At 37.6% G+C, this 14040-nt stretch overlaps 1 protein-coding gene across 46 annotated transcripts; it reads left to right on the top strand.

Moving 5' to 3' along the window:
- Positions 1 to 464: 464 nt before the first annotated feature.
- Positions 465 to 13973, top strand: znf740a (zinc finger protein 740a). Of its 46 annotated transcripts, none has more exons than XM_087801703.1 (18): positions 465 to 606; positions 763 to 945; positions 1171 to 1287; positions 1795 to 1915; positions 2122 to 2205; positions 3791 to 3874; positions 4581 to 4664; positions 5591 to 5674; positions 5966 to 6049; positions 6284 to 6367; positions 6668 to 6751; positions 7971 to 8054; positions 8302 to 8385; positions 9771 to 9854; positions 10217 to 10300; positions 10931 to 11014; positions 11332 to 11450; positions 11545 to 13973. In XM_087801703.1, the coding sequence occupies exons 1-18, from the start codon at positions 562 to 564 to the stop codon at positions 11716 to 11718; spliced, it is 1767 nt and encodes a 588-aa protein (XP_087657829.1). In that variant the 5' UTR covers positions 465 to 561; the 3' UTR covers positions 11719 to 13973. The 46 variants fall into 46 exon arrangements, with proteins under 46 accessions (XP_087657829.1, XP_087657828.1, XP_087657842.1 ...); XM_087801702.1 differs by having other exon boundaries at positions 1171 to 1317; XM_087801716.1 differs by lacking the exon at positions 2122 to 2205.
- Positions 13974 to 14040: the final 67 nt, after the last annotated feature.

The raw sequence follows: 14040 nt of genomic DNA, 5'->3' as shown, positions 1-14040 counted from the left end.
TTATTATTTATCAAAATATGCATTGTTTCAATGCGACGGGCCTATACTAGGCTTGTGATTAAAAACAACTGGTACTATGTGTGTATACGTATACGCGTGTTTATGTACTGATGCGAAGCTTGAATTTTATGTTTTGTGTCTTTATTACTTTATCCTGTTGCTAGAACTTAATTCATTTTGTAAAATGTCACCTCACCTCACAGCACAATTTCATAACCATGCCTTCTGTCTCTTTCCTTTTCAATTGTGAATTTAGTTGAAATATTTCTATGATCATTTAAAACGAGCTTTATTGATATTAAAATAAGGTATGGTAAGAAATATATAATATTAATTGCTAAAAAAAAGAATAAACATTTTGTCTTAATACATGCTTTAATGTGACAGTGTTGTAATTTCATGTTTGTCTGTTTCATCCACATCTTCCTGTCCTTCAGTTTTAATACTAGATGAGTGAGGTGGGTGTGGCTTCCCACCATCCTGACCATCCTGACTGACGGATCTCTGGATGACCTTTTCCCTACCCCTCTCCCTGAGCTCACACACACGGTTACCACAGCCATGTCACATCTGCCCAGCAGCTCTGTCCGCGACCATATGAAATGGGTTTGTTTTTCAACAACAGCAAACTTGTCAGTTTTACACTTTTGTGTCGGGATGTTGTAGTTGACGTATAAAATGTTTTTCCATTATAAGATTAACTCAAAAAAAAAAATCAAATTAATCTTGAAAATAATGAATATATTTTCTTTCTTCACATAGGCGGGTCTGCTTGGTTGCGAGGCTGTCCTGTCCAGTATGGCATTGATGCAAGCGAGCACCATGGCCGCACCCCCCAAAAAAATGATGGCTCCACTCGGCCATGGCCCACCACAGAGAGAGGGACCCGACCGACCTCCACAGGGCCATATGATCCTCCCCTCTGGAATGAGCTGTCCACCCCTGGTTAGGAAACCCCTTTTGAATTATGGCATGGAAATTAAATCCTACTCCTCTAGTATTTAATATTGGTAAAAGGTCAAAGTTATCTTATGTCTATCTATGTTTTACTTGTAGTAACTTTGTAGGAGTTTACAAAGACAGTGGTAGCATAGTAACAATAATAATCTTTTAACTCTACCTCTAAGTTAAATGGAAAAATGTTGATAATCCCATTTTGTGTGTCTTTAGCTTATTAGAAAAGAAGGAGATTTCCAGGCTCCACGATTGCTGGATGAGAAGGATATGAGGGCCAATGAGGACATGCAACTGAAAAAAAAGAACAGGAAAACAGTGACGCCCTGTAAAGTGAGAGAACAAGAGGGAAGGGGAGGGAAGGTCAGTGGCTGTTATCGTATTTGGGGGATAAGTCTTCGGTGCCGGTATCCTTGCCCAAGATGTCTGGCTGGACCGTTTTTCACCCTCATCTTCTTTTTTTTGTAGATTTCAAGCAAGTGTTCCTCAAGAGGGGCTCAGTATTTTGTGGCTTGCACACTTTGTTTGTATGGAGCTGGGGGGGAGGAGCCAGGGAAAGATGTGGAGGGGGTGGAGGATCTCTTGAGAGGAAAGGGGGGAGGGGTGCAGAAGATGCAGAGCACAATAACTGCAGTTGTGTGCATAACAGGGGGTGCAGTAACACGAGGGCACTGGGCCATTAAAAGTGGGTGTAGTCTTAAATTAAATGTATTTCATAAAGCCCTGGCCTTCTTAATTACACTTGATGTCTCAAATGAAATTACCTGAAATGAATTGCTTACACATGTTAATGAAAAATGCACTATTTAACTGTTTATCTATTGTTCTTATCTACTCTAGGGAACAGGTGGTGATGAAAACGGACCATCATCGAAAGTACAGAAAAATTTCATTTGTGATCACTGTTATGGGGCATTTAGGAGTGGATACCACCTTAAGAGACACATCCTTATTCATACAGGTATGAGTCATGCTTTGAGGCTTGAATTTACAGCTGAAAACTGCTTTTTATTAATGTATTTGTTTATGGCTTAACATTTTAAGAAATGTTGTTTTATATAACTGTAAGTTTAACAAATGGCCTAATGAATCATAATGGCTTTTGCCTCACAGCCTAAAATTGGAGTCTGTGAGGATTTGAACTAAAACTGGTGCTCTTCGGTTTAGGGGAGAAGCCGTATGCTTGTGCCGTTTGTGACATGAGGTTTATTCAGCGTTACCACCTGGAGAGACACAGCCTCATTCACACGGGTATGCGTCTTTTAACCGTACCCACATGTCATATCTGACTTCTTATAAAGTCTGACAGTATCAATGACTTAGATGCCCACGTTCATTTTGTCAGTGGACAGTTTCCAACAAAGCCCCCCCCCCCCAATTTTTTTTAAATTAATTGTATTTGCATTCTAGTCTAAATGTCCAATGTTTAAAAAAAAAAAAAAAAGAATGAAAATGTAGTAGAAGTTGCAATACTTTCCGGTTCTGTAGTCCAAAGTCCACTATTAAGTCTCTTGCTTTTTTGAATGTTGTTGTGCAAAAGAATGCTCAGCTTGGTGATTATTTGTATTTTTATTCTTTTGACTCGCACAAAAATATCAATATAGTCAGCTTTAGTTTTATATATCCACGTAATTCAATGTTACTGAATTTTTGTGTGCAGCAGTGCACGTTAAGGTGATAGTTCACCCAAAATTCACAGTTTTTCTACTCACCCTAATGTCGAGTAAGGCTTGTGATTATTTTCAAAGTAATCCATTCAAAAAATATATAAATATGTATTTTCATTTTAGTGTAGCGACTGATGCGCAGTTTTCTTCATCTTCGTCCAAAAACACACACCTGCAAATAGCTCTGTTGTGCTCGTCTGTAACTTCGATCTTGAATTGCAGCCTCAACAATAGGAATTGTTCTTGAGAAACTTCTATATTTTAAGCTTGTTTTTATGGGACACTGCTAGGCCAACATACTACCTAGACGGGAAGTACTCTAGAGGTATTTAGATGTTTTTAAGTAGGTTCGCTATTTATTATGCACAAACGGGCATCTCAGTTAATAACTAAGATTCTCTTATTTTCCGTTTAAAATGTAATTGCATTGAAGACAGTGTTTTAGATTACAACATTTTTTCTGTGGTTGTGAGGTAGACTGTTGTTATCCTATTTTGTGTTTGGGACATGGCTAAACTAGGCTAGTGTGTGCTTCTTATTTTTTCTCAATGGGACATACTTTTGCTACTAACCTTATTGTCAGTGAATATTACATTAGTCCAAAGTTGGCAAAGTAATTGGGATGAATAAATTAATAAAAATGTTCCCTTATCTGTGATTAAACAAACAATGTTTGAAAGTTACTAGTTGAATTAATGGGAGGAGTCGTGTTGTATTTGAATAGAGTTTCAATGTATTGGTGATGTAAGATTATTCTTGTATTTAAGAATAGAGTGACAATCACAAAATATTACTGAGACACAGGCACAAAGTGATGACAAGATAAAGTATTTGTTAAAAACGCATGCAACAGTCTAGTCCTTTGGATTTTCTTAAGCTTGTGCAGACATTTTTTGCAAGTACTCCTGATAGTGGACTTGACCATGGACTCAATCATTTGGAAGAGTATGCACAATGTAACATGTTAGTTTTAAAATGAATAATCATGACGATACGGACATCAAAGGACTATGTTAAACATTAACAAAATCCTAAATAAATTAAAAGTAAAGTACATTTTATGATGTACGATTGAATCAATTGATGCTATTGTTATCTGTCCTTTTACAATTTTTTTCATTTTTCTTCTATGAGCAAGTAGCTAATTATGTTATGCTCTGTGTGTGTAGGGGTCAAGCCGTTCGCATGTTCCATGTGTGACATGAGATTTTTCCAGCGTTACCATCTGGAGAGACACAGACTCACTCATACGGGTATGCGTCTTTTTACCATACCCTGTCCAACGTTTTGTAGTCGTATAATTCGAAAGTTTCATGCTTCATCGTATATTATCTACAAATCTTACAAATGTGTTTATTTTTGTGTGTGGAGTGCACAGTAAGTCAATGTAAAGTAACTCATCTATTGCATACAATAAGAAAAGTACAGGTTAAGGGAGAGAGTTTGTTATTGGCTTCTTGTAAACATGAATAGGTCATATTGTAATCTGTTTTCTGATCTAGGAAAAGTCCTTTGATGTCCACACATGATCTAACCTGTGCACATTGGTATTTTTGGTACTAGTAATAAAAATAGTACATTTATAAATGTGCTTTTTACATCCAAGTCAGCTTGTAATTCTATAAGCAGCCTTTAGTCGTGTCATGATTAATGAATTCCTCACAGTAAATTGTGAAACATTCAAATGAATGCGCTTCTGCTGTGTGTGATCACCTTCACGGGCATCTACATTCTTTCGCTTTGTTGTGTTGTTCAGATCATGCTTGGCCAATTCATTGATTGTTGGTGTTATGCTTCGCTGTTTAAACAAATTCTACCATACCACGAGGCTTTGGAGCTCTTGAGTACAGACGTTGTCGCATGAATCTTCCGCATTTCTATGTGATCCTATGACTGTGATATCTTTTTCTGATGCCAATAGAGGATCTTAGCTAATGTGATGATACTTTGTGTATGTAGGGGTGAAGCCGTACGCTTGCTCCATGTGTGACATGAGGTTCTTCCAACGTTACCATCTGGCAAGGCACAATCTCACTCATACTGGTATGCGTTTGTCTAAAATAGATAGTTTTTCTTTTTCTGATATTCCTCTCCGGCAATAGTGCTTAAAAATTGTCAAATGATCCTTGTATCCACAAATGTTTCTAAGGGAATAATTTATTGATATCCTCAACCGCTCTCTTAATAATAGATCTTCCTTTTCCCGTCCGTGAGTATTTTTAAAACTTCATTTTTTTATGAATTTTGTTTCACATGCATATACTTCGAAATATGAGATTCACATGAGAATTTGTAGAACATTAATCTGATGAAAGCAGACATAAATATTAATTCTGAATGAAAGAAAGCAGAATCAGACACTCACTGAAAGAATACAACTCAACCCGTGTATTATAAAAGGCAAAAAAAAAATTAAAGTCCAATCAAACCAATCGCGCCAAGCTCCCAAAAGAAACCGAGTGCAACAAAATGAAATCAAAATGGTAATAATTATTATTTCACACTCTGCTAAACAAACACAACCACCCACAAAAATGGACACAAGTCTTAACAAGTCTAGTTCTCCATTCCTTTAAGTGCACTCTTGATTCAATGTTCATATTCATGCAATATACCCTTGTCTTTCTCAATTTGTACGGGAGTCTCTCCGTCTTTATATTTAAACAATGATAATCCACTGCCTCACTCCAGGTGTCATGGGTTTTAACAAATTGTTAGTTATGATTTTCTTTGCTGGAGCAAGTAAGATTTTTTTTATTAAATTCTATCCTCATTTGTACACTTCCTGTGCCCAGGATACTTGGTACAACATGAACAATTGATCTTTTATCCCAACACCTTGCATATGATTTTATGGGTTTGACTCAATTTTTGCATGACACACTAAATCATATCAAGGTTTGATGGATGTGCATGAGGCATTTCTAACTACGATTCCTAGCTAACGCTGCATACTTCTATGTGTGTAGGGGTGAAGCCATACGCTTGCTCCATTTGTGACATGAGGTTTTTCCAACGGTACCACTTGGCAAGACACAGCCTCACTCACACGGGTATGGGTTTTCTATTATTTACTTGACAAAATAAAGCCCAACTACCCAGTGACTGTTTAGTTTTCCTACAATAACTATTTAATTTAGTTTGATCGTATTTAACTATGAAAGTAGAAGTTGAAACAGATTGATATGTTATGTAAATGAACTATTGCTGAGCCACAAGTGAGCAAAAGTTGAATGACTAGGTGTGAAACCGAAGTCATGTCACTGTGCCTGGCATGTCTCGATATATAATGACTCCTGTCCGCAATTGATTCCTATTTTAAAAGAGTTTTTCTGTGTGTGCAGGGGTGAAGCCATATGCTTGCTCCATGTGTGACATGAGATTTTTCCAGAGATACCACCTGGCGAGGCACACACTGACACATACGGGTACATCTTTTTTCCTGCTTGATTCTTCTAAGAAATTCCACAATAATTAGACGAAATAAATCTTGGATGACATTTTATTGACGTTTTATCTTCTTGTAGTTAAACATTATTTACTGTTTCTATGTTAGCTGTGTAGAGTAAGATTTTAATACGTTTCTTTTGTGTGCATCTTAGTAGAACAGTGTACTATTTCTGCGGAACGGGTGACTAAAGCTTGACACTCTATACGTTTAGGGGTGAAGCCGTACGCTTGCTCCATGTGTGACATGAGGTTCTTCCAGCGTTACCATTTGGCAAGACACAGCCTCACGCATACTGGTATGCCTGCATCAATCCACAATTCATTGAATGACAAAATCTCAATAGTTTAAGTCTGGTGCTAAACTTTTTAAATTGAAACAAACATTTTCAATTGTATTAGGTCTTGTTGGAAAACTGTCCACTATAAAGTGATTGTTATAAATCAAGTAAAATGTTAGCTCTGCATGCCTCCGTTGCATTTTAATGATAATCTATCTGTTTTTTTGTAACGTCTGCATGCATTTTCATTTAGGCATAGTTTGTTTTTTAATCCATGTTCACTGTTAAAATGCTCAGAAGTATTTTTGCTTTATTTAGGGGTGAAGCCATATGCTTGCACAATGTGTGACATGAGATTCATACAGCGCTACCAACTGGAACGACACAGTCTCACTCATACAGGTATGTTCATTTTCATATTTGTTGCTGCCATTTCTGTGAGGAATTAGTCAGGAATTTGGTCTGTACTCTCCATAACGGCTGCTCATCAATAGGTTGTGTATACAAAAAATATCTGATAGCGCTCTTCATGCTTTCTGTATAAAATGCTTACCTGTGCATGACCTAAATAAACTTCTATTAATGTCAAATTGAGATGTCCCTTAGTGTCACTGGTTCTGAAAAATGGACATCTTGACTAAATGATGTTAACTCAGTTTAATTTCTCACATTTGATGTTTGATGGAAGTTTATTGAATCCATGCTACATTCAATGATACTGAACCATCTCCCCTTAACATTTGGCATTCAATGCCTTTACTTCATTTGGTCACATTAAGATTTTGTTGAAACATTGCATTGAAATTGGTCTTGTTTGTTCACTATGTAACATAAGATTGGTGAACCTTCTAAACCGAAATAATTTGCAATATTTCCTTCTGTTGCATTTGAATTAATTTGATTTTAAAGTGTCCGTATAGCTTTTCTTTTTCCATGTCTTTTTCCATTACTGTGTCACTCACTGCTACTACATTGCACCCGCTCTGTTCCTTCTCTGCTGATTTTCCAGTTTCCATTTTACTTTCTCAGCTGTTCTGTCTTGTTCACATGATCTTGCTATGAACACAGACTAAACATTTAATGGTGTATGTAAACATATATATTTTTTATTGAGCATGTTAGCCATCATGTATAAATCATTTTATCTAAATTGATCTTTGTAACTGTTGAGCAATTGTCTGTATTTCATATAACAGAATCGTCAAAAATCCAGCTAGAAAACTTTTGAAATACAAAACTGAAGTGCGAATTTTCATCAAAGTATGATATTCTGTGCAAAGCTGTTTACCAACTGCCTAAAATTGACTTGGGATCAGTGTTGAAAATGTACACTCGTATATGAGTGTTTATTGGCCGAGTGTCAGAAATCTATTTTCCGGGTTAGATTTTTCTTATCTCTGTTGGTTTGAAGATATGAAATTAAACGAAGTCTAAATAAAACCAGCTACGATCTGACGTTCGATATAAGCAGATGTAGCCCAAAAAAAAATGTAGTGAAATTCCACTGCAACAAAGCGCTGATGAGTGTATCCAAACTTTACTAAGAACTTAGTAAAGTTTACCACCAATCATTTTTTGGCAGTTGAGTTCTTTTGCTAAAGCTGGTACTTTGTGTGTGTAGGGGTGAAGCCGTACGCTTGCACCATGTGTGACAAGAGGTTTTTTCAGCGCTACCACCTGGCGAGACACAACCTCACTCATATGGGTAGGCCTCTGCCAATCCTAACCAATGCAATCAGATTAGGATGTTTTTGTGTAATTGATCTTAACTACCTTGATACTCTATTTCATACTATCAATTTCTTTTATGCACCTAAGAGATTTAAATACCGTGTAGCAAATGGCAGTAAAGTCTGGCATCTAATTGGTTATTAACCACAGGTCGATTTAAATGTGAAGTGCTGGATTTATTGAGTTATATATTAATCACATTCTCAATGCTCTGCATTTAGGTGTGAAACCTTATGCTTGCAGCATGTGTGACATGAAGTTTTTTCAACGTTACCATCTGGCGAGACACAGCCTCACTCATACTGGTATGGGTCCGCTCATCGTGCCCAGAACATTCAGTTTTAGAAGTCCTTGAGTACATTTGAGCTTTTAGTTCAGATATGCATGTTTACGAAGCAGTCAAGTATGACGTATAGATTTACTTTAGATTAAAATGCTACTTTATCTATGATCAGTTGTTATGTGTGAATACATTTTACTGATGTTTTAAATGCCACACATTAAAATATTGAATTTTATTTTGCATGTCCAAGTGGTTAATAACCAATGGGTTAGAATGTAGCCCCTGACAAAACCTAATACTGACTTGTATGGTTATGCACCAGCCCACCTTACTAGACTGTATCTTCAAAAACATGTGCAATTAATCAATATGAAAATAAGAAGATGAGCATATTTAATGTCTAAATGCGTTTTTTTATTTTTTAGAAGTGGTTAACAACCCATCAACCTTTAATACACAATGACCAAAAAGCAGAGCTGCAAATATTCTCATAGATTGAAAACCATCTGGTCCTAACGCAAGGTTTATTCTGCACAGCTGGTGAACTTTACTTGTCTGTGCACCTGCCCCTCATCTAGTTCAACAACACACCCTTGTTTGTTTTTAGCATTGACACCAGCTGATTAAAACTGATGATTCACACCCTGTAGTTGATTCTGGTTGCATGCCACATCTGATCTCCTGCCTGATGAATGCTCGAATAATTGAGGAATCATTTAAAAGAAAAAGTTGTTATTTTTCTACTTATTTATCAGCTCTGAATTGTGTAATCCCATTTAAATTTGCAGTTAATTCTATTACCCTAAAATTTTGGATTTTGAACTCAATGTGGATGATGGCTTGTATTGTCTTTATTTGGGTCTGGGTTTAGTTATAATGAGTCCATCAATTACACTGACTATACACTATAAATTGGACCATTTTCTTGTCTTGACTCATTAAGATTTACTACAGTATTTCTAATAAACGGTAGGGTGACTTGAAAGTATTGTCCAATCAGATTTTTTTAACCCAAAATAATTCCCTGGAATAATTGGCAGATCAGAATCAACCTGTTTCTTTACTATGACATGATGCTTCATCATTTCTATATCTAATATTAAAGGGGTAGTGTGTGGTCTGTTAACTTACTCCTTTGGAAAATGACAACAAATACAAAAACATTTCTTTGAAAGTAGTTTACTGTATTTCAATTGAACAATGAAATGTAGACTTTTCTAACCTCTAAAGAAAGTCAACCAGTCCCCAGATCTGAACTACAACATTTGCTAACTTCTTGCTTATAACTCTTTTCATTCAGTAATGTGTGATTAATAACCAATACCTTGTACTGTCAAGTAAAATGTAGGTTAAAAAGCGATGTAATATAGATAAAAAACTTTATTAATACTGCTACTCTGCATTTAGGTGTGAAACCTTATGCTTGCACCATGTGTGACAAGAGGTTTTTTCAGCGCTACCACCTGGCCAGACACAGCCTCACTCACATGGGTATGCACCCGCCCACCTGACCCACGTCACTGACACCAGACTGCACCTTCAGCATGCTTCAAGTACAGGCTTAGTTGCCATTATTGAAAACCCAAGGTTGCTCATTTTGCCCTCGTCTTCTCAAACCTCTTGAACCTACTAAATAACACATGTAGTCTGACATCCGCAGCTTATGACGGGTTTAGCTGTGCAATCAAAAATTGAATTTCAACTAACCTGAAGAAGACTCGAGTAAACACGTGACACTTAGTGGCAGTGGTAACAACCTATCATTTCTTAATCCATGTCAACCTATCAATACTCAAGAGATGTATGGCCATATCCAATTCTTTGAAAATAATGTATTCATGCTTTGCATTTAGGTGTGAAACCGTTTGCTTGCAACATGTGCGACATGAGGTTTGTTCAGCGCTACCACCTGGCCAGACACAGCCTCACTCATACGGGTATGGGTCCGCCCACCTGCCCTCCTCACTGGTCACCACTAGGCTTCTATTTGGCCCTGTATTTATTTTAATTTTTTTTCAATCTGGCCTACACAAAAAACATTTCTTAAATTGTTTTGCCATCATTTAGTCCTCATCAGTTAGCTTAACTGCCGTTGGTTTTCAAAGGAAAGCTTTTCAACGTTTAGATATACTTTTGGCTCAAATTAATATTTCTGTAAATTGAAGTATTATTTTCCTGCCATTAAATGTTTTTATAGGAATATTATTCACACAACAGGCTGAGGTTAAATCTCGTGTTTTTATTTTTCTGCCGAGATTCCTGAAATAAAGAATCAAATGAATAATACAACTGTATCATGCATAAATGTCACAATACTTGAAAAGTACTCAGAAAATCTGATCATTTATCAAAGCACAGTGTTAAAAAGATAAAACAACTGAACATGTGTGAGATTTAGCTCATTGTCGTTTAGAATCAGCTCTTAAGAATTCTTACGTGTGTGCCTCTTTATCATTCACATTTACACTGACTTAGTTGCGCATTGTAGTGACTGTATTGTAGTGGTGCCTTGATGGGCAGGGTTAATATATTGCTCTGTGTGTGTGTGTGTGTCTGTGTGTGTGTAGGGGTGAAGCCGTATGCTTGTTCCATGTGTGACATGAGGTTTATTCAGCGTAACCACCTGGAGAGACACAGCCTCACTCATACGGGTATGAGTTCTTTTACCGTACCCTTCATATGAGAAAGGCTTATGCCTTGAAAAACCTAGTTTGGGTTGTCAAGTCATTTGATGGGATGTTGAACCAAAAGGACACCAATTTGGCTGCTGTTTTGTTCTAGAGAAATTCCACTCTCACGTACACATGTTGACGACGAGGCCTTCAAAAACATTCCAATGATGAGTTAGTGTTTAGATGACTCGTTTGTAGCGATAGTACTCATTATAGATTTAAATGTTTTGTTTTTGTTTGAAGATTTCTCACAGTACCAGCTGCAGAAACTGATCTCTAATATATGTGCTTTTCAGGAGAGAAGCCATTTGCTTGTGATATGTGTGATATGAGGTTTATCCAGCGGTACCACCTGGAGAGACACAAGCGTGTCCACAGTGGGGAGAAGCCGTACCAGTGCGAGCGCTGCCAGCAGGTTTGTAGCAGATTTTTAACTTTCACTAGAGTATAGTGAATAATACACGCTGTATCACTTAAAAGGCCACGTTTTTGTTTCTTTTCCCCTCAAGAACTTCTCACGGACAGACCGACTCCTGCGCCACCGGCGGTTGTGTCAGGGTCGCAGCGTGGCGAAGGTTGAAAACCAGCCATGCTGTGAACCCCGAGCCTATCAGCAGGAGCCCCCGCCCGTGCCCCCCACCTGGAGTCCCATGCATCCAGCTCCGGGTCGACTGGCCGTCTGACATTCCATTTGGTCCTCCTCACGAGCAGAGACGGGGACAAGCGAGCGGTTCTTCTCGGCTCCGTGAGTGGCCCCACACTCCAGCACAGTTGGATCCCGGCTCTTTGGACCGCCAATGACTGAGGGAGATTATTTTTCTTTTTTTTTTTAAGACAGTTTTTCATTTATTTGCCCTTGAATATTTTTTTATAAGAAGACATTTCTGTGATCTCCCTTTTTGTACTTTTTATTTTTGGGGGTTCTCTTTTTACTCGTAGAATATATCTCAGTTTAGTGGTACTCCGGTAGGACCAGCGATGGAACCTGTCCATCCTTGCAGCAAAAAAACTGACAAACCTTTTTGTACTTTTACTTAATTGGCATATTTTGTCCAAAATAGTCGCCGCCTAGATCTACACAAGACCTAAAATCGTATCCACTGCCCAAACCAGATCTCGAAGCCGTGCACGTCGAGACCAACCACAGACTAAAGTCTTTGACAAACTATGGTCCTGGAGCGACTGCTGTTCCACGGAGTCTGTACATAACAAGTTCATAACCGGCACAGTCGAGGTCCAAACGAACCAACAACAAGTTGAAATGCGGTTCGTTTCTGCAGAACAACTCTTAAGAGCATCGTGGAGCGGATCGGTCCGCTTTCAATCGTTTCCACCCGTGTGACGCTCCTGAGGTGGTCCTAGACACTGGTGTGATTCTTCCTCCCAAAACTTGTCAGTCACTTTTTATCGAACTCTCGTCATGCTTGTACAGATTTCTCACATTGTGATGTAAGTGAGGAGTGAAACAAATATTGTGACCTTAAACGTGCTTCTTTTTGCCTCTTGCCTTTTATCTCAACTGTTTATTATTGTGGATCAGACATACTTCCCTGGAGAACTTTCTTTCATCGTTTCGTCTTCTGCCCAGCTCTCACGGTGACGCTGGTGGCTGCAGTCGCACTCAAACTAAATCTCCTACCTGGAGAGCCTTTTTTTTTGTGTGAATATTTTTGGTTGTTACTGATTAAATTTTAACACATTATAGATATATATAGATATATATGAGGAGCCCACAGAGTCCTTGTGAGAGTCGTGCTGAAATGTTCTGACTGCAGTGCTTGAGCCGATCACAGGCCACAGAAGAATCAACACCGCTGCTCACTAACAATTGCCTTCTTAATGCCGATATTTTGTGGTTGTATAATGGATGTCTGTCATGTCAATGGGTCTAGCCTTAAGTGCAGATACACAAATAATCATGGTTGTAACAAATGATCGTTTAAAAAAAATGATGATCGTTCAGTAGTCTTTTGACTGTTCAGAAGCAAAAAAGCAGCTGAAACCTCTGTTCTTAGACAAAAGCAACCCCGCTTGTACCGAAGACGGACTTGTGATGACAGAACTCATCTGTGGTGAGACGTCACACCAATTAGAGCCTTAGACTGAATGTGGAGGAGTTTTTTCTTTCTTGTTTTGATGAATTCATGGAGCAAATGTTTATGTTCAATAATGCTAGAGTTGTATTTTATTTTCCACTAGAATTGACAGGTTTTCTACAGACGGTACCACGACAATCCAAATGCTTTCAGATAATACAGTCGATCAAACGTGTTCTGCTGACGTCACTGTTCGGAACACGTTTGAACAAAAAAAGCGGGCGACACGGTAAATACCGCATATCATTCATCTATAACGTTTGTTTTAACTTTCTCATTCTTTAAATGCAGTAGTATTCTGTTTGTACAATTGAGCTTTCATTTCTCTTGACATTTTCTATTGATCCTTGGAAATATTTGTATTCTGATACAATTGTAAACACTGGAATGAAAGACAAACTCATTTCCCTCTGACATTACCACGTTCAAGATAAAAAAAACTATTTTTCCAACATGATAATTTGAATAAGGAACCTGAGGTCAATGCCGACATGCGAGCCAAAAGAGAATATTTGAGTTCTCGTGCCTGTATTTGTAGTAAATTATGTTAATGGTGGTATTAGTAGAGCAACAGCATAACAATAGCTGTCACAGGTTGTTTTTTTAATTGTTTTTTTTTTTTTGTTTTTTTTTTAGTCTTGCATGCAGAGTTCTCGCCCTGGATAAAAAGGGATCTTGATTTTTGTGTAGGAAAATAAGAAAAGAGTAATTTCCTAAACATGTTGTAATATTGTAAAATGGGCTAATTAAAGTTTACCCTTGTGATCCAAATAGTTTCAACTGTAAGAAAATCAGAGGAGAGGCTTATTACATCATGCTAAAATAAAAGACTTTGTAATTGACTCGCTTGTCTGTTTTTCTTTTAGATTTTTGTTTGTTAGATTGAAAAAGAATTGCATTGCGCTAACC

The sequence above is a fragment of the Callionymus lyra genome, chromosome 10 (assembly GCF_982586985.1).
Source record: "Callionymus lyra chromosome 10, fCalLyr1.hap1.1, whole genome shotgun sequence".
NCBI lineage: Eukaryota > Metazoa > Chordata > Actinopteri > Syngnathiformes > Callionymidae > Callionymus > Callionymus lyra.
Note: the sequence above shows the minus strand (reverse complement) of the source record. Positions and strands in the feature narration are given on the sequence as shown.

Coding starts and splice junctions, on each gene's coding strand:
- znf740a (XM_087801702.1), top strand. CDS start 562: ATGTCACATCTGCCCAGCAGCTCTGTCCGCGACCATATGAAATGG. Junction 3,875..4,580: donor ACACAGACTCACTCATACGG/GTATGCGTCTTT, acceptor TTGTGTATGTAG/GGGTGAAGCCGTACGCTTGC. Junction 10,301..10,930: donor ACACAGCCTCACTCATACGG/GTATGGGTCCGC, acceptor GTGTGTGTGTAG/GGGTGAAGCCGTATGCTTGT.